The sequence below is a fragment of the Mobula birostris genome, chromosome 6, assembly GCF_030028105.1.
Source record: "Mobula birostris isolate sMobBir1 chromosome 6, sMobBir1.hap1, whole genome shotgun sequence".
NCBI classification, from domain to species: domain Eukaryota; kingdom Metazoa; phylum Chordata; class Chondrichthyes; order Myliobatiformes; family Myliobatidae; genus Mobula; species Mobula birostris.
Window position 1 is genome coordinate 184,273,608 of NC_092375.1, and position 18,812 is coordinate 184,292,419.

General features: G+C 39.2%; 1 protein-coding gene across 3 annotated transcripts in view; it reads left to right on the top strand.

Moving 5' to 3' along the window:
• Positions 1-14,404, top strand: part of ttc21b (tetratricopeptide repeat domain 21B) — a 101,356-nt gene extending 86,952 nt beyond the window's left edge. For 2 of the 3 annotated variants that reach the window (XR_011886454.1, XR_011886455.1), the window contains 7 exons: positions 653-814; positions 1,299-1,494; positions 4,155-4,379; positions 4,539-4,659; positions 4,742-4,809; positions 12,467-12,624; positions 13,455-13,528. Coding sequence is in view for 1 of the 3 variants with exons in the window: in XM_072262042.1 (XP_072118143.1) it covers positions 653-814; positions 1,299-1,494; positions 4,155-4,379; positions 4,539-4,659; positions 4,742-4,809; positions 13,455-13,532 (850 nt within the window). In the remaining 2 variants the exon portion in view is untranslated. Of the gene's footprint in view, positions 1-652; positions 815-1,298; positions 1,495-4,154; positions 4,380-4,538; positions 4,660-4,741; positions 4,810-12,466; positions 12,625-13,454 lie in introns of all 3 variants that reach the window. The other variant, XM_072262042.1, reaches the window with a different exon arrangement.
• The last annotated feature ends 4,408 nt before the right edge of the window (positions 14,405-18,812 follow it).

Here is an 18,812-nt window from a genome sequence, read left to right on the forward strand (position 1 = left end):
CTAAATCATGCTCATTCATTGAGGCAGATGTTGGGGCTCTACATTTATATCACTTACACTCCACGGAAATGGGCTATCAGTACAATAATGATATTCTTTGTCTTGATCATAACATATACATACGTGTATGTGTGTGTGTGTGTGTGTGTGTGTGTGTGTATATATATATATATATATATATATAACATATATGATACATGAGTGTAGCCACATAACATATATAGCATTTATGATTCTGTGAACAGACAATACAGCACCCTCTAGTGGCTGTGTTAATAATTTCAGCTTTCCCTTTTTCTTTCAATACCACTTGCAACATTATGGAAGTAATTTTCCTTTTCTTCATTGCAAATTTTTATGAAAAAGCACAAAGCTATACAATTCTAAATGCTAAAATTTAAAATCCATATTTTAAATGCAGATAATAATGCAATAACAAATATGATAGTTAAATGTTATAAATCAATTTTCAAAAATGCTAGTACACTAGATACAATTTCAGTTCAAATGTCAATTTTGCATGAGAAGTAATTTTTATCGAGGGAAGTGGTAGTAGTAGTCTACCTAAGATTTATAAACAATATCCACTCCCTCTATTATAATGAAATAACCGTCTAAAGTAAGACATTTATAGTATTTTTAATTTTTGTAGGTACACTGGGGAGCCAAATGATGCACTCCGACACTTCAATAAAGCTCGTAAGGATAGTGACTGGGGGCAAAATGCAGTTTATAATATGATAGAAATCTGCATGAATCCAGATAATGATACTATAGGAGGTGAAGTCTTTGAGAACCTGGATGGAGATGTGCGGTGAGATCACAGTGTTGTTAAAATATGGTCTAATGTGTTTGGTTGAAGAACTAAGGATTAGTCCGAATTGCTTTTAAATTGAATATTCATTTTTGTTTTGTCATTGTTTCTAATTTTTCTACAATCTCTCACTTGTTTAATTAAACTTGTTGCTTTGTTTGAATTATTCCTTTTCCAAAATTAATTTTTTTCACAAATTATTTTCCTGGTTCGTCTTAAGCAGCTGTTCAAAAATAAACTCCAATTTTATGGGTTATTGATTCTGCAGTGAGTAATTTTATTGGTATCAAACTAATGGTTGTCCAACATAATTTATAAGTTTCAGTGCATTTGATTTCTTGTACATACAAATCAAACAAATAATTGAAGCAGAGTTTGAAACAGAAGTTCAAATGATGTATGATTTTGAAATGGGAAAAATTGCACCTTGAACAAGAGTTTGAAATTGAACAAATAAGTTTAGAATGTCTTATGTTGCCGATAGAAACTCATCAGAAAAACAAGAGTCAGAGCAGTTGGCTGTCATGACAGCGGAGAAACTTCTGAAAGAACTTAAACCTCAGACTACTCAAGGTTATACCCAGCTACGGATCATGGAAAGCTGCTGCCTAATGGCGACAAAGCAAAAAGCAAATGTGGAACGGGCTCTTAACGTCTTCACTGAAATAGCGACAGCTGAGGTTAGTCTGATTTTTCCAAGATAGTATGGACACAAAGGAAATTTTTGCTCATCTAAATTTGTACATTTCTGAAGTTATTCAAAATTATTATCTGCACTATTATAGTGACGCAGCTAATACTGCCAGTGTCTGACAGTTCAGTCCTGACCTTGGGTTTTGTTTGTGTGGAATTTGGACTATTTCTCTTTGTGTGCCTCAGTTCCCTACTACATCAAAGGATGTGCAAGTTGGTATGGTAATTTGTCAATGTAACACGCCCAGTGTGGTAGGACCTGGGAGTTGGTGGGGGAGGGGGGGGGTGAGTTTGTTGAGTTGTTGAGAATGTGGCCAGAAGTGGCCAAACATTTTAATTCCAATTCCCATTCCCATTCCAACATGTCTGTCCATAGCCTTCTCTTGTGCCAAGATAAGACCACCCTCAGGATAGAAACATAGAAAATAGGTGCAGGAGTAGGCCATTCGGCCCTTCGAGCCTGCACCACCATTTTTTATGATCATGGCTGATCATCCAACTCAGAACCCCGCCCCAGCCTTCCCTCCATACCCCCTGATCCCCGTAGCCACAAGGGCCATATCTAACTCCCTCTTAAATATAGCCAATGAACTGGCCTCAACTGTTTCCTGTGGCAGAGAATTCCACAGATTCACCACTCTCTGTGTGAAGAAGTTTTTCCTAATCTCAGTCCTAAAAGGCTTCCCCTTTATCCTCAAACTGTGGCCCCTCGTTCTGGACTTCCCCAACATCGGGAACAATCTTCCTGCATCTAGCCTGTCCAATCCCTTTAGGATTTTATACGTTTCAATCAGATCCCCCCTCAATCTTCTAAATTCCAACGAGTACAAGCCCAGTTCATCCAGTCTTTCTTCATATGAAAGTCCTGCCATCCCAGGAATCAATCTGGTGAACCTTCTTTGTACTCCCTCTATGGCAAGGATGTCTTTCCTCAGATTAGGGGACCAAAACTGCACACAATACTCCAGGTGTGGTCTCACCAAGGCCTTGTACAACTGCAGTAGTACCTCCCTGCTCCTGTACTCGAATCCTCCCGCTATAAATGCCAGAAGGATGGAGGAGCAACACCTTATATTCCATCTGGGTTAGCCTCCAACCTGATGGTATGAATATCAATTTTTCCTTCCAGTAAAATAAAATTCTCCTATCCCCATTCCCCTTCTCCTCTGTTCCCTACTCTAACCTTTTACTTCTTCTCACCTATCTATCACTTCTCCCTGGGACCCCTCCTCCTTCCCTTTCTCCTGTGGTCCACTCTTCTGTCCTATCAGATTCCCTCTTCTCCAGCCCTTAACCTTCCCACCCACCTGGCTTCACCTTCCAGCTAGCCTCCTTCCCCTTCCCCTACCTTTTTATTCTCGCATCTTCCCCCTTCCTTCTCAGTCCTACAGAAGTGTCTAGGCCCGAAACATTGACTGTATATTCATTTCTATAGATACTGCCTGTCCTGTTGAGTTCCTCCAGCATTTTGTGTACGTAACTGGGAGTTATGTAGGGTAAGTTTAAGGTGGGTGGCTGATGGTTGGAACAGCTTGTTGTGCCAGAGCTTCTTTTTGGGCTATTTCTCTATATGACTTTATATAGTATATGCTTTTCATATTTTGTTGTTAAAACTTAACATCATTCCTAAACTTACCAATCTCTTGACCTAACTTGGAATTCATTATGTACCAGATTTACTCTTCTCTTGCATGCCTTTAAGATCAGCTAAAATAGGCTATGTTTAGCCGATGAAGTTTGTATAACCTTTCTCAGAAATGTACTGAACATGCTATACTGGCTTCTAGATTTGAAAACCTCCGTTCCTGCCCCCCTCCACCAATAGGGCCAGATAAGTGTGCTCAAAGCTTTGAATACTCCAGAGCACTCCATTTTATATATATTCTAGTTTATTAGCTCTACGGAGTTTGTTATTGTTGGCTTTAATGATTCCTTTACAGCAAAGTTTGGAAATGCATATTATATCCAAGCTGCCTTTAGAGTTACTTGCATCTATTTCAAGGAATAGATGAGTTGCTCCTTCCTATATGCAGTCATTACATTCACCAACATCTGCTGTTCTGTCCTTATGGTATTAAGGTATCCCCAATTTGCAATTATGATTATGATTCCATTATCAATTAGACCTTCAGAGGTAAAGCTATTTTTTATGAATTGTAGAACCTGATGTAAATGAGAAATTATTTATCTAAGCAACACACACGAAATACTGGAGGAACTCAGCATTTTGTGTGTGTGGCTTTGATTTCTGTTTTCTCTTGTTTGTGATTAGATATTTAGCTAAGCCCTCATACGCAACATTACAGTGACAATAAGTAACCAGCGTAATTCTATTAATAAATATCTACCATGTCCAGCATTTAAACACTGATATACGTATTCATTTCTTGGTTTTTGGAAATCCATCTGTAGGTTATTCCAGTATCTTCTATGATGTTACTTTTCCATCTAAAGATCTTGGTCAAGCCAATCCACCTCAAGAAAGCTTTGGAAAATGAATTTATTTTGCAGATTCTTAATTGATTGATTCTTAATTGATTTTGGATCATTGTCATGAAACCCCGCCAGAAATTAATTGAAGAGCATCCAAAAGAAAATTGCAGAGTAGTATTTGTAATTTATTACTTATTTGGTTTTCGTAACACAGAAGGACCACATTCCTGCACTGTTTGGAATGGCAACTGCATACATGATTTTAAAGCAGACTCCTCGTGCAAGAAATCAGCTGAAACGCCTTGCCAAATTAAACTGGAATGCAATTGATGCGGAAGAGTTAGAAAAGAGCTGGTTGCTTTTAGCTGATGTTTACATACAGTCTGGAAAATTTGACATGGCAGTTGAATTACTTAAACGCTGTCTGCGCCACAATAAGGTCAGTGAATTTCTTTAATATTGTTTGCTATTGTTACACAAGACATTTATCAATGGTCACATCTGATCATACAGGGTTTTGTGAGGATCTTGGTAGATATCAGTTGTTTTGTATGTATTTAGTTCATTTGTCTGAATTAACAACTGTTTGTTTTCTTAGTCCTGTTGCAAAGCCTACGAATATATGGGTTACATTATGGAGAAAGAACAATCTTATAAAGATGCAGCCTTTAATTATGAAATGGCTTGGAAGTACTGTAACCAGACAAATCCAACGATTGGTAAGATTCAGTTTATTAGTATGTGCCATTAACATCAAATTCTGAAATGTACACTAGCTCAAAACTGATATTAATTTTATAGGGTACAAGCTGGCTTTTAACTACTTGAAGGCAAAACGATATGTTGATGCTATTGACATCTGTCATAAGGTAACATTTTTAAATACAAAGTTTGATGTAGATTTCAGAACTGTTGACAAAATAATTATAACCAGTGTTCATGCTTAAATTCCCCAAAATGCTCCTAATCTTGGGTACCCAGTCTAGTCACCTCTGTTGCCATCTCACCAGCACCTTATCTAAACTAAGCTTAAATGATGGTGGATTCTTTAGGTTCTGTCAATATTTCTAGCAATGCATTTTCACAGTTTTAACCCTCTGACTAAATTTTACAAAAAGCATCCCTATTCCAATCCCTAACCTGTATGATTTCTTTCGCTATTATGATCACAGTAAACAGTTTGTTCTTACCTACTCTGTCTAATCCCTTAATAAACATCTTCAAATCATCTCATAATCTCAACAGAGTCCAGTTCAGTCCAGTTCAGTTTTCGTTTATTGTCATTTAGAAATGCATGCATTAAAAAATGATACAACGTTCCTCCAGAATGATATCACAAGAAAACACAGGACAAACCAAGACTAAAACAGACAAAATCACATAATTATAACAGTGCAAAGCAATACCATAATTTGATAAAGAGCAGACCATGGGCACGGTAATAAAAAGTCTCAAAGTCCCGATAGACTCAACATCTCACGCAGGCAGCAGAAGAGAGAAACTCTCTCTGCCATGAACCTCCAAGCACCGCCAACTTGCCGATGCAGCACCATTGGAAGCACCTGACCGCAGCAAACTCTTAGTCTGTCCAAAAACTTCAAGCTTCCGACCAGCCCCTCCGAGTCAGCCTCTCCGAGCACCATCCTCTGCCGAGCGCTTCGACCCTGCCCCGGCCGCCGAGCAACAAGCAAAGCCGAGGACTTGGGGCCCTCTCCTCTGGAGATTCTGGACCACACAGTAGCAGCAGCAGCAAAGCAGGAATTTCAGAAGTTTCACCAGATGTTCCTCTGTGCTCTCACGTCCGTCTCCATCAAATCAGGATTGTGCACGGCACCCTACTTGATAGATAACAGACATCACCATTGGAGTGGCTGCTACGAGCTGCGTTGTGCCGCCATCTCCTCTCCTCAAATAACAGAGTGAACTAAAAATAGTGAATTTGCAATGCATCTTCAAATTCACCTGATGCCCTTACTATTTACAAAACTATAAAATTTACACAACTACCTACCAATAGGAAAGATGTAAATAAGTTTAAAAGAGTGCAGAGAATATTTGCAAGGATGTTGCCAGGACTGGGGGACCTGAATTATAACGAAAGATTGAATATTTTAAGACTTTATTCCTTGGAAATAGAAGATTGAGGAGAGACTTGATAGAGGTGTACAAAATTATGAGGGGTATAGATGGGGTAAATGCAAGCAGGCTTTTGTCACTGAGGTTGGGTGGGACTATAACTAATGGTCATGGGTTAAGGGTGCAAGGTGAAAAGTTTAAGAGGAACAGTAGGGAAAACTTCTTCAGTCAGAGGGTCGCGAGTGTTGAACGTGCTGCCAGCACAAGTGGTGAATATGAACTCAATTTCAAAGTTTAAGAGAAGTTTGGATAGATACTTGCATGGGAGGGGTATGGCTGGGTGCAGGTCGATGGCAGTTTAAGTGGTTCGGCACGGACTAGATGGACCAAAGGCCTGTATTTTTCTATGACTTTAACTCTTAGTTGTGGCATTAGTAAAGTTTTATGGGAACTGTAGCATTGCATCCAGTTTTGTGTTCTTTACTTCTTGCTATCAAATCCTAGTGTTAAGTTAGCATTATAGCAATATGTGTGAGATGTTGCATTTGGGAGATCAAGTGTAAAGAGAAAGCATATACTTAATGGTGGGACCCTTCGCAGCAATTGTATAAAGAGGGATCGTGGGGCCAAGTTCGTAGCTCCTTGAAAGTGGCAACACAAGAGTAGTAAACGAAGCAGTTTGCAGAGGAATTTGGAGTGGGAGGGGAATGATCCAGTTGTTGTGGACCTTATGAGTACCAATGATGTAGGAAGAATAAGGAAAGAGATTCTGCTGAGGAAATTTGAGCAGCTATGGGCTAAATTAAAATGCAGAATCAAAAGGAAATAATCTCCATTCACTTCCTTTGATTAAGTAATCCCTTAAGCCAGAGGGTGGTGAATATCTCTGGAATTCATAGCTGTGGAGGCCAAGTCATTGGGTATATTTAAAGTGGAGCTCAATAGGTTCTTGATTTCTTGATTAGTAAGAGTGTTAAAGGCTACGGGGAGAAGGCAGGAGACCTTGGGGGGGGGGGTTATTAAATCAGCCATGATAGAATAATGGGGCAGATTCGATGGCTGAACAGCTTAATTCGGCTCCTATGTCTTAAGGTCTTATGGTATCTCATGTTTGCCTTCATCATTTGGGACATGAAATACAAGAGTCAAGAGGTCAGCTGTATAACACTTAGGGCGCACTTCATCATTTGGGACATGGATTATAAGAGTCAAGAGTCAGCTGTATAACACTTTGGTCAGGGTGCACTTGGTGTGTTCTGTGCAGTTCTGGCCACCCCACTACAAGAAGGGTGTGGAAACTTTGGAGAGGGCTTTACTAGGATCCTACCTGCATTAGAGGGTATTTTAAAAGGAGGTTCAACAAACTTCGATTGTTTTCTCCGGAGTGTCAGAGACTGAGGGCAGACTTGATAAAAACTTACAAGATTATGAGAAGCACAGAAAGGGTCAACTGCAGGAGTCTGTTTCACCAGGGTAGAAATGTCAGATATCAGTGGGCATAGCTGCAAGGTGAGATGGGCAAAGTTTAAAGGAGATTTGCAGGACAACATCTTCTTAAACAGAATGGTAGTTATCTGGAATACGCTGTCAGGAGTGGTGACAAGAGCAGATGTGATAGTGGCATTCAAGAGGCTTTTAGATAGGCCAATGAATCTATAGGGTATGGATGGACATGGATCATGTACAGGCAGAAGAGATTAGTTTAATTTGGTATCATATTTGACATAGATAAAATGGGCCGAAGGGCCTGTACTGTACTGTTTAATAGCACGTTACTCAGGCTACATGTATACAGTACCTTAGGAGCCTGAGTTCCTGAACGATCAACTTTGACCATGTTTTAGTACCAAATTGCTAAATCTCCTTGCGGCTCCCTTTGATTTATATGTTTCATTAACATCCCAATCAAAGTGACAATCATTGATGGAAAGAGTGAACCGAAACTGCTCCAGAAACAAAACAGTACTAAGCACTCAAAGTTAATTACCTTTAACTTCTGCTCTGTATCTTCTCTAAGCATTTCACAATCCAGTTAACCATTCTAAAATTAATTTTATACTATTAAATCTTCTCCAATGGGCTGTCTGGAACCTTGCCAAAAATTTCTGCAATACTGTATAACTTACATTTATTGTATTTTCCACATTCACCATTCATGGTACCTCCACAAAAAATGTATCATATTTGCCTAGCACAATCTTCAATTCTGATATCAGTATTGACTTCCATCAGTTATTTGCTGTTTATTTTCCATTAAAAATGATAAATTAATTGGTTTGTGATAACCTGTTTTAGCCTTACTGTCCGTTGTTTGTTCCCTTCTTTGTAAAATAGGTTTCCTGAATTGATGGGACCATCTACAGTTCTGTGCAAAAGTCTTAGGTACATATAAACAATTGGTTTATTGATCATTACAGAACGTCTCTCTGGTGCTCCCTCCCTTCTTCCTGATCCCTTCCACTTTCGGTCCATGGTCCACAATAGAGTCCCATGTCAGAATCAGGTTTAATATCACTGGCATATGTTGTGAAATTTGTTAACTTTACGGCAGCAGTACAATGAAATACATGATAAATAAATATAACGAAAAAAACTGAATTACATTAAGTAATCAGGTTTATCGTCACTCACATATGCCATGAAATGTTTCTTTTGAGGCAGCAATACAGTGAAATGAAATTACTGCAGTACTGTGCAAAAGTTTTGAGTACCCTAGCTATACTGTATATACGTGCCTAAGACTTGCACAGTATTCTACTGCTATCAATTTGATTTTGATAGCTGGTAGGTATTTAAGATTAAGAATAGCTCTCTGACTTTAATGGTCAAATCAGTGCTATTTTATATATCACGATTATAATATTGACATGCCTTAGTGTTGGGAACAGAGAACCATTTTAATTTAAATAATTTAAATTAGCATCAAGCAATACTTCATGCTCAAAACTTTCACCTTCTTCCAGTAGGACGGCAGTGCGTTTGAACACAGTGGCCTCTCGGAGGCCAACTAAAGGTGGACTTTTCTTTTTAAAATGTGCCTTTTATGATTGTAAGGCTATGCTAGTCTCCAAGAACAACAGGTACAGCAGGTCTACCGCATCAGTGATCTGTGTGTTGTTCAGAGCTGCCGGCCGGGATATTGAAGGAGCTGACAGACAAGTTGGAGAGGGAGAAGCCACTGGTCAGGCCGGAGAGGGAGAGGCCGGCTGATGGGCTGGTGAAGGAGAAGCCAATGGACGGGTCGGAGAGGGAGAAGCGGATCTTAGTCCGGAGAGGTAGGGGCCGGAGAGGGAGAAGCGGATCTTAGTCCAGAGAAGGAGAAGCTGGATCTTAGTCCGGAGAAGGAGAAACCGGCTGATGGGCCGGAGAAGGAGAAGCCGGTGGTCAGGCCAGAGAAGGAGAAGCCGGCTCTTAGTGCGGAGAAGGAGAAGGCAGCTCTCAGGCCGGAGAAGGAGAAGCCAATGGACGGGCTAAAGAGTGTTCAGAGGAGCTGATCTGGGGCAGACCATGCTGCTGCTGCTGCTACTTGAAGACATCGGAGTTGGTGCTTGAAAGCAGCGTGCAGTTAACCGTGAGTGACTGTCTGAGACATTTCCCTTACGATCGCAAGACCCAGTCGGACATTGATAATGTAAGATTCCTGTACTTGGTGGGGAGACAGGCGACGAGGCAGCAGTGTGGCATGACATCTGTGCTCAGTTGGGAGCTGGCCTCTCCAGTGTTCAATCGGTGGAATTACAGGCTGGATTGCTGGGAGCTGTACTGTCAATTTTGCTCAGGGACTTGAATTATACATGTGTTTTCTTGCAAAACAATGTATGTTTATTTCCTCCCTCGCTATTTTGAGTGTATGTTGTGTACCTTGGCCCCAGAGGAATGCTGTCTCATTTGACCGTATCCATGTATGGTTTGGATGATAACTACACTTGTTTTGATTTGATTTTGATCTTTTGATTCTTGATTTTGATTTGATTCATAATAAATTAATTATATAAAAAGCATGACCCCTCCTTTTCCTACAAAGAAATAGTCCTCATTTTGGTTGTCAGTTGATTAAAAACAAATATTTTAGTTCCAGCAACACACATCAAAGTTGCTTGAATTTCCAGCATCTGCAGAATTCCTGTTGTTTGTGTATTTTAGTTCCAGTATAACATTGATAGAGTACCTCTTTATATAGTTGAAAGGGAAGTACTTTGTCTTTATAACTACAAATAAAGTAAAATTTCTCTAAAATTAATCCCAGATGTGGTTTTACCCCATCCCTGGAACCTCCACCATTCCTCTGTTTCTTTCTGGACTCTAAACTTGAAGTATAATGTATATTGAACTAAAGGTGGCCCAGGATGCTGCTGCTGACTCTTTTTCAATCTCCAGCAGCGCACAGATAAGCTAATTTATAAAATTATATTTTGCTATAACATTAATTAGAAATAAATAGTGGTGAATGATTGATTTACCTATTTCTAATTACTGTTACCAATTCTATTCTGATTCCCCTTTAATCGCTTTTTTCATCTATTCAATATAATCTTGAATATTGATAACATTTCTACTTTAGCCACCTACTCTGCAACTGAATGCTTTAGCCTCACAAGTGTATTTAAGATGCTAAGACATAAGAGCAGAATTATGCCACTCACCTGAGGACTCTGCTCGGCTATTCCATCATGGCAGATTTATTATCCCTCTCAACCCCAGTCTCCTGCCATCTCCCCGTAACCTTTAACAGCCTGACTAATCAAGAACCTATCAACCTCTGCTTTAAATCTACTTCAATGACTTGGCCTCCACAGGCTTCTGTGGCAAAAAAAATACCATAGATATTCACTAACCTCTCTTACAGAGAAAGGCTGAACAAGTTGGGTCTTTATTCTTTGGAACGTAGAAGGTTGAGGGGGGACTTGATAGAGGTATTTAAAGTTATGAGAGGGATAGATAGAGTTGACGTGGATAGGCTTTTTCCATTGAGAGTAGGGGAGATTCAAACAAGAAGACATGAGTTGAGAGTTAAAGGGCAAAAGTTTAGGGGTAACATGAGGGAAAACTTCTTTACTCTGAGAGTGGTGGCTGTGTGGAATGAGCCTCCAGCAGAAGTGGTTGAGGCAGGTTCGATGTTATCGTTTAAAGTTAAACCGGACAGCTATATGGACAGGAAAGGAATGGAGGGTTATGGGCTGAGTGCAGGTCAGTGGGACTAGGTGAGAGTAAGAGTTTGGCACGGACTAGAAGGGCCAAGATGGCTTGTTTCCGTGCTGTAATTGTTATATGGTTATTAAGAAATTGCTCTTCATCTCTTTTCTAAATGGATGTCTCTCTGTTCTGTGGCTGTGCCCTCTGCTCCTAGACTCACCCACTAATGGAAACATTCTCTCCACATCCACTCTATCCAAACCTTTCAATATTCGATAGGTTTAAATGAGATCCCCTCTTATTCATCTAAACTCCAGCAAGTACAGGCTAAGAACCATCAGAGGCTCTTCATACGTTAACCTTTTCATTCTGGAATCATTCTCATGAACCTCCTCTGGACCCTCTCAAATGCCACCACATTTTTTTCTTAGACAGGGGCGCAAAACTACTCAAATGTTCCTGGTGTGCTCTGACCAATGCCTTTATAAAACCTTAACATTACATTCTTGTTCTTGTATTCTAATCCTCTCAAAATGAATGCTAATATTTCATTTGCCTTCCTTACCATCAACACCACTAACAAGTTAACCTTTACGAAATCCTGCATAAGGACTCCCAAGTCCCTTAGCACCTCATAGTTTTGAATTTGATTTTTCTTTTAATTTAATTAAATGTCTCCTTTATGCTAAATGTAATTGCATTCAATCTTACATCAATGCCCCCTTGTTCTTAACAACTCAACCATATTTTTCCATTTACTCCATTCTTTATTCCTTAATAATCTCTTATTTTTATTATATCACGTCCTTAGAGGTGTTGCTGAGAGTGGGATGAAGGGAACTAGGAAAGAGGGAGCCATGGGTTTCTTTATTTATTATCCTTTAGATAAAATCATCCTTTCATTGCTAACATTGGAGAGTTTTATTAAAAAGAAAGGAAAAGGGCACTTCGTTATTTGCCCCTATACTACTATTACAGCCACAATAACATTTTGTGGCTACAGTGTGGCTTACACAACTGTCTTGTTAAGTGGAGTGACCGTGTCTCAAATAGCAGAACGAGGACCAGTCCCAGTCTCAGACTTCCTGATGGCCATTAACAGCTCATGTTGTCAAAGGCCTCTCCATAATACGGAAATAGATTTCAGCAATAAAATCATTTGAAAATCTTTTGATATTAATTGAAAACATTTGCAAATAGAGAAAAAGTTCAGTTAAACATACATTTTTAAAGAATTGACATGGGTTACTTGTAATAGTTATGTAATAATTAATGTTAATTTAAGTTTATTCTAACTTTTGTCTTCATTTTATGTAGAGTGTCTGTGGTGGTGGGCATCTGCACCTGGACTTCAGAACAATAGGTCCTGGGTTTGAATCCAGCCAGCTCCTTCCACAAGTTCCACCTGTGCTGGGTTGAGCGTCAAGCTGGCAACTCAGCCTCATAAGTCACACAAACGCTAAAGAAATGGCAAGGTTGCTACCTGATGTGCCAAATAGACACAGAGAGGAACTTTACCTTTTCTCTTTAACCTTGTGTAGTGTGCAGCTGTAGCAAAAAGCTAATTTTCATGGCTTTTATATCCTGTGTATGTATGCCTGTACCACCGATAAATTTAATCTCAGTAATCCCATTCCAATGAATCAGATTGCACATAGATAGATCAATGTTGGTTGTGAAAAGCTGAGGGATTAGAATAGAAAGTGTATTCAATCTGTTGACAATATGAAATTGTGCTCAGACTCAATGACAAGTTCAGGGAAAGAGTAAGAAATCAAATGCAATAATTGTTAGTGTTAACTAATATTGTCACCAAGCCATGACAACTATAAAATGACACTAACAAGAGATAAAAATTCTGCTGCCCTCTGACTCTTCAACAATGTACTCATCCAGACTCGGTACCACACCTACGTATTCCTCTTCTCACCTGCCTATCACCTCACCCTGGGTGCCCTCTTCCTTTCCTTTCTCCTATGGTCTACTCTGCTCTCCTATCAGATTCTTTCCTCTCCAGCCCTTTATCTTCACTCACCTTCAATTACTTGGCTTCGCCTATCACCTTCTAGCTATCCTCCCTCCCCTCCCCTCACCAATCTGGCATTTTCCTCCTTCCTTTCTGCTTCTGAAGAAAAGTCTCGGCCTGAAACTTTGACTTTTTATTCATTTCCATAGATGCTGCCTGACCTGCTGCGCTCCTCCAGCATATTGTGTGTACTGCTTTGGATAAACTGCATCTGCAGAATTTCTCAAATTGTAGCTGATTATAATGCTCTAACTATTGTTATTTTGTTTCCTTTCATAGGTATTAGGCGCCCATCCCAATTACCCAAAGATGAGGAAAGAGATTCTTGACAAGGCTCGGGCAGCTCTACGTTCTTAGTATTGACATTATTTCCTTAAAGTTATGGATGCATATATTTGATATGTTAATCTTGTGAATTATAAGTTAAAATTTTCAAAATTTAGATTTTCATTATTTTATAGTTCAGAAACAGTTTGTATTGTATCTGTTTTCTATAGCAATGTTTTCTTTTTTATATTGGTACTTTAAAAAAAGGTACGCATAACCACAAAATTTCCTGCCCCATCCTCTCTATACACCTTTTTTTGTGATTTTCTTAGAGTTAGTCTTCCAAGCCCCAAAATTTGTAATTAGTGTTTGATCCTGTTGTTGATCATAATTTATATATTTTGAACACAAATTAATCAATCTGTAATGTTAGTGTTTTGTGTCTTGAACATTTGATAAAAAGGATCAATCTATACTGAAAAAGTTAAACTCCAAAGAATATATGTTGCGTATCACTGTTAAATAAATGTTAAATCCAAGACTAGAAACTAAAATATCTGTTTTAACGTTCTTGTGTTTGTCAGTTAATTTTGCAGTATATGCATCTGGGATGTGGAGGGGGCTGGAAGAATCCTTCCTTCACACCATGTAAGTTGGTTAAATTAGGTGATTAATAGTTTGTATAAAAGCTGCCAAAATATTTCTATTTCAAAAAACAATACATGGTTTTTCAAACGTTCAAAAATGATTGTGGTTTTCAAAAGATAAAGAATCTTAAGTTATGATTATTAAAAATAACAAAACAGAAACAATGCAAAGTATTTCGATAATTTAGATCTTTTGCAGAAATTTCATTTTCAATAGCCAATTCCTCTTGATGAGTTTGTTTAGTGCGAGAGACATACTGTGAACATTACAAAGAGGAAACAATTGTTAAGATTTCATGAATGAAACATGTCTAAATAAAAGAATTCAGAATTCAGACTCCAATTTAACTATTTTTGAAAAAGCTGAGAAACACTTAAATTCATCCTCAGGAATAAACTCAGAAAACTTTGATGTGAGGTGGGAACTTTTTGCTAATTGCATGCACCGAAGATATACAAAATGTACCATTTAAAATTATGGGTACAATACCACATTACTACAAATTCATTTTAGAAAGTACAGTGGAAGCACAATTAGAAATCTAGTTCATAGCTTCACTGAAAATTTCAACGGAGATTATTCAGTCCATTGTGTCTGTGCTGATCTAGAATAATTCTTGGATTTCAGTCCCAACCAACTTTTTGAGGTACTGAGTTCCATATTCCTTTTGCGGGGGGGGGGGGGGGGTGGAGTCTTTCCTCTTCTCTCGTGCTTCTAGCATTCATTTTAAGGCAGTTGCTATTTGTTTTTGATCGCTCATCTCTGGAAAATAAGTCAACCAACTTACTCTATCTAACCCTCTCATAATTATATGGTGTTTGTCCATCGTGTCTGACAATGACAGGAAACCTGTTTGCAGAAATGTTTTTAAAGTGGAAAAGCTGTTGCATTGGGGTAGTTCCATTCTCCTGGCCTCAGAAGTCTGGGTCCAGTGGTATAAACAAGTGTTACAAACTCCATTGCAATGGAGGACCATGACGTCTTCTGTGCCTTGTCATGCCCTTTGCTCTCCACGGAGCATTGCAGTACTGCCTTCCTGGCCGTTGAATCTCACTGTATATTGCATCGGCCCGGTCTGCTGGAGTTGACTTTGCATGCTAGGACAGGTTTATCCCTATCTCACCAGGGTGCGAGGCCACCGCCTACCCTCACCTGTCAAAGCAGTGTATGAGGGTGTGGCCGCTATTGCATGCAAACAGTGTCTCAGAGCCTCAGGTGAGAGTTGAGTCTCCAGTGAGGACCAAAGGTGAGTGAACTGCATGGAATGAACACCAGAAGCCCTTTCACCAGAGTGCTACTTCTCCTTAGGCACCTCATACACTCTCATAACTATATACCTCTCAAATAAACCTTCTCAGCCTTTTACAAAAATAACCCAAGCCTGTCCGATTTTTTCACCTCAGCTAACATTTTCCAATCCTAAATCTGCTCTGCACTCTCTCTAACAAAATCACATCTCTCCTGTTTACTGATGACAAGAATTGTAATCATAACCATATTAATTTTTTGTCATGAAACCAGATTGAGTAAAGCTAGCCAACCCACACAGAGCAACATAACTCAGAATACTTCTTACAAGCTATTTGAAAATAAGTTATGTACATAATGAAAGGTAAAATATGACAAACAAAATAACAATATTAAAAGAAATTACAAAGGATATACTGTAGAAGTACAAGATATAATTTAAACTTTAATAAAGTACCGTGCGTTGCTGCAGTGCTTGAGCTGTAATGACTTCACAAACATTGTGACCTACTTCTGGATACAATTCAACACAACATTGACCCCTTTGGAACGGATTACTCAGACCTGTCTGTAATTTCTTTGCAATACCTTGGCTTGCTCCCAAATCCTACTTTTCAAAGAACCCAAGGATCACATCTGTGACAATCGATGCCAACTCTTTCTTTTGTAACTGAGTCTCCCTTGCAAAACCATCCATCCTAAATTGATTAGTCTAAATAGTTCTCTATCTTCAACTTTCACTGAAAATTTACTATGTTGAGCTCTGAGATTATCTACATCTGAGGCACATTATCAATCTTGATAGAGGATAAAAAGGACTTTAGCATTTTCTTCCACTTGTGGTCTGTATTTCTCAAGGTTCATTAAAAATAGTTTTATGGTCTCTCACAGCATGCCATGTAGAATTTTGGTCAATTTTAGTGAATGTCATGCAACCAGGAGGTAAATACATGTCTTTCTGAATATGCGTTATAACTAGCATAGTATATATATATTCCACCTAGACACAATGTCCCAACTACTAAACAAAAGCAGATGATAAATATTCTTAAACAACCTTTTCTACTTGTCCTGCTATCTTAAGGCCATTGATTCCAAGGTCTTACTCCTCCTCCACATCTTTCAGTGCTCTCCAATTTATTGTGCAAAACAAAGATTTTAAATGGTATCTTAAACAAAAATATTTACTTTTAAAAATTCAGCATAGTAAAATCGAACGTCAAATTCTACTCTGAGATCCATCTGCAGGCAGACACGAAACAAACACCATGGAACCTATTCAAAAAAACATCAAACACCCAATACCCGAAAAATAAAGCAAATTGCGCAAACAGCAAAAAGCCAGTGAACAGCACATAGAACATCAAGCCCGGAGTCCAGTAATATTCAGTTTGGTTCAGTGCAGTGCTGTGCTGCTATCCCACTGCAGGCCACACGCAGAGCCATTCTTTGCTGAAGTGCCCCAGAATGCATTGATCATCCTGATCAAACTGCTCAAAAACAGCAAAAAAAAAGAGTAACCGGAATCCAGAAATACATGCACCAAGAACCTCAAAGTCCCCCCAAAAAGGTCCACAGCCTCACTGAACAATCCTTGCAACATGGAACCCAAGACTCCTGCACTTCCCTCCAACAGCAGTTAGTGAGAGGGAGAGGAAGACCGGACAAACGTAGGTAGACAACGCTGAACGCCCGTCCATTCTCCACTCTCCTCCTCGTCAACTTCAACCTTGCTCAACACCTCAAATGCAGAGAAGCAATGGAGTTGATCATGGGCATGCAGCAATGATTTAACTTGACCTGTGTATCCATACCAATGATCATGGGTGTTGATTAAATCAAGTCACATATTCTGTGGTACTATTGGAAAGGTCACAGTATTGTATGGTGAGGAGATCCAGAAGCCACTGGGTGAGATACTAAAAAGTCTTCAGCTGACATACACTGGCAGACAGGGTTAAAGGCTGTGTCTTCATAATGGTTATGGAAAATGATAGTTTAATTAGTTCTAACATGCAGACCCTAAACAAGAGAAAATCTGCAAATGCTGGAAAGAGCAACATGCAGACCCCGTTGTGAGATTGAGAAATAGACTTGTAGATGTGTATTGATGTATATAGCTTAAACTTTTAAGTATATAAATAAATGTTGGCTTATACATATTTTCCCTGTTTTAAGAGTGAGCCATTTAGTGTACAGTACCTTTTAAAGAATGTTGTATATTATGTGGTATGAAGTTTGATGTTACAGGAGAGATAGAATAAGATTGAAAGAATGCGAGAAAATTTAAAAAGATGCTGCCAGGATTTGAGGACTTGATTTACAGGGAAGGGTTGAATCGGCTCTGACTTTATTCCCTAGAGCAAAGGAGAATGAGGGGAGATTTGATAGAGATATACAAAATTATGAGGGGTATAGATAAGGTAAATGCAAGCAGACTTTTTAGGTGGACTAGGACTAGAGGTTATGGGTTAAGGGTGAAAGGTGAAGTTTTTAATGAGAACATGAGGGGATACTTCTTCATTCAGAGGGTGGTGAGAGGAACAAACTGCCACAAGAAATGGTGGATGCAGGTTTGAATTCAACACTTAAGAGAAATTTGAATAGCTAATGAATGGGAGGGGTACGGAGGACTATGGGTGCAGGTTGATGGTACTCGGCAAAGTAATAGTTCCAACATGGACAAGATGGGCCAAAGGGCCTGTTCCTGTGCTGTAGTGTTCTATGACTCTATGAAACATGTTGTACCAAACCCTGCTGCTGTTGAAAATTACGGCCTCCATTGATAGTTATACCACCTACCTTCCTTTGCGAACAGCAGCACAAAATAATCTATAGATTCTACACCATGTATCTTCCACTTGTGTGGTTTTCTACCCCTTTTGAGGTCACATCCCTTTATTGTCTAATTTTCACCTCAATCCACACATTTCCTTCCTTTTCTATTTTCCTTCTCTGTTCCAACTGTTGATACCTTCATGTCAAGATAATTCTGCGTATAATTCTCCTTTGGTCAACATCTTCTGGATAGATCATGAAACCATCTTTTTCACTTCTTTTGTGTCTTTAAGAAGTAGTAGTAGTAGTAGTCATACTTTATTGATCCCGGGGAAAATTGGTTTTCATTACAGTTGCACCATAAATAATAAATAGTAATAGAACCATAAATAGTTAAATAGTAATATGTAAATTATGCCAGTAAATTATGAAATAAGTCCAGGACCAGCCTATTGGCTCAGGGTGTCTGACCCTCCAAGGGAGGAGTCGTAAAGTTTGATGGCCACAGGCAGGAATGACTTCCTATGATGCTTTGTGCTGCATCTCGGTGGAATGAGTCTCTGGCTGAATGTACCCCTGTGCCCACCCAGTACATTATGTAGTGGATGGGAGACATTGACCAAGATGGCATGCAACTTAGACGGTATCCTCTTTTCAGACACCACCGTGACAGAGTTCAGTTCCATCCCCACAACA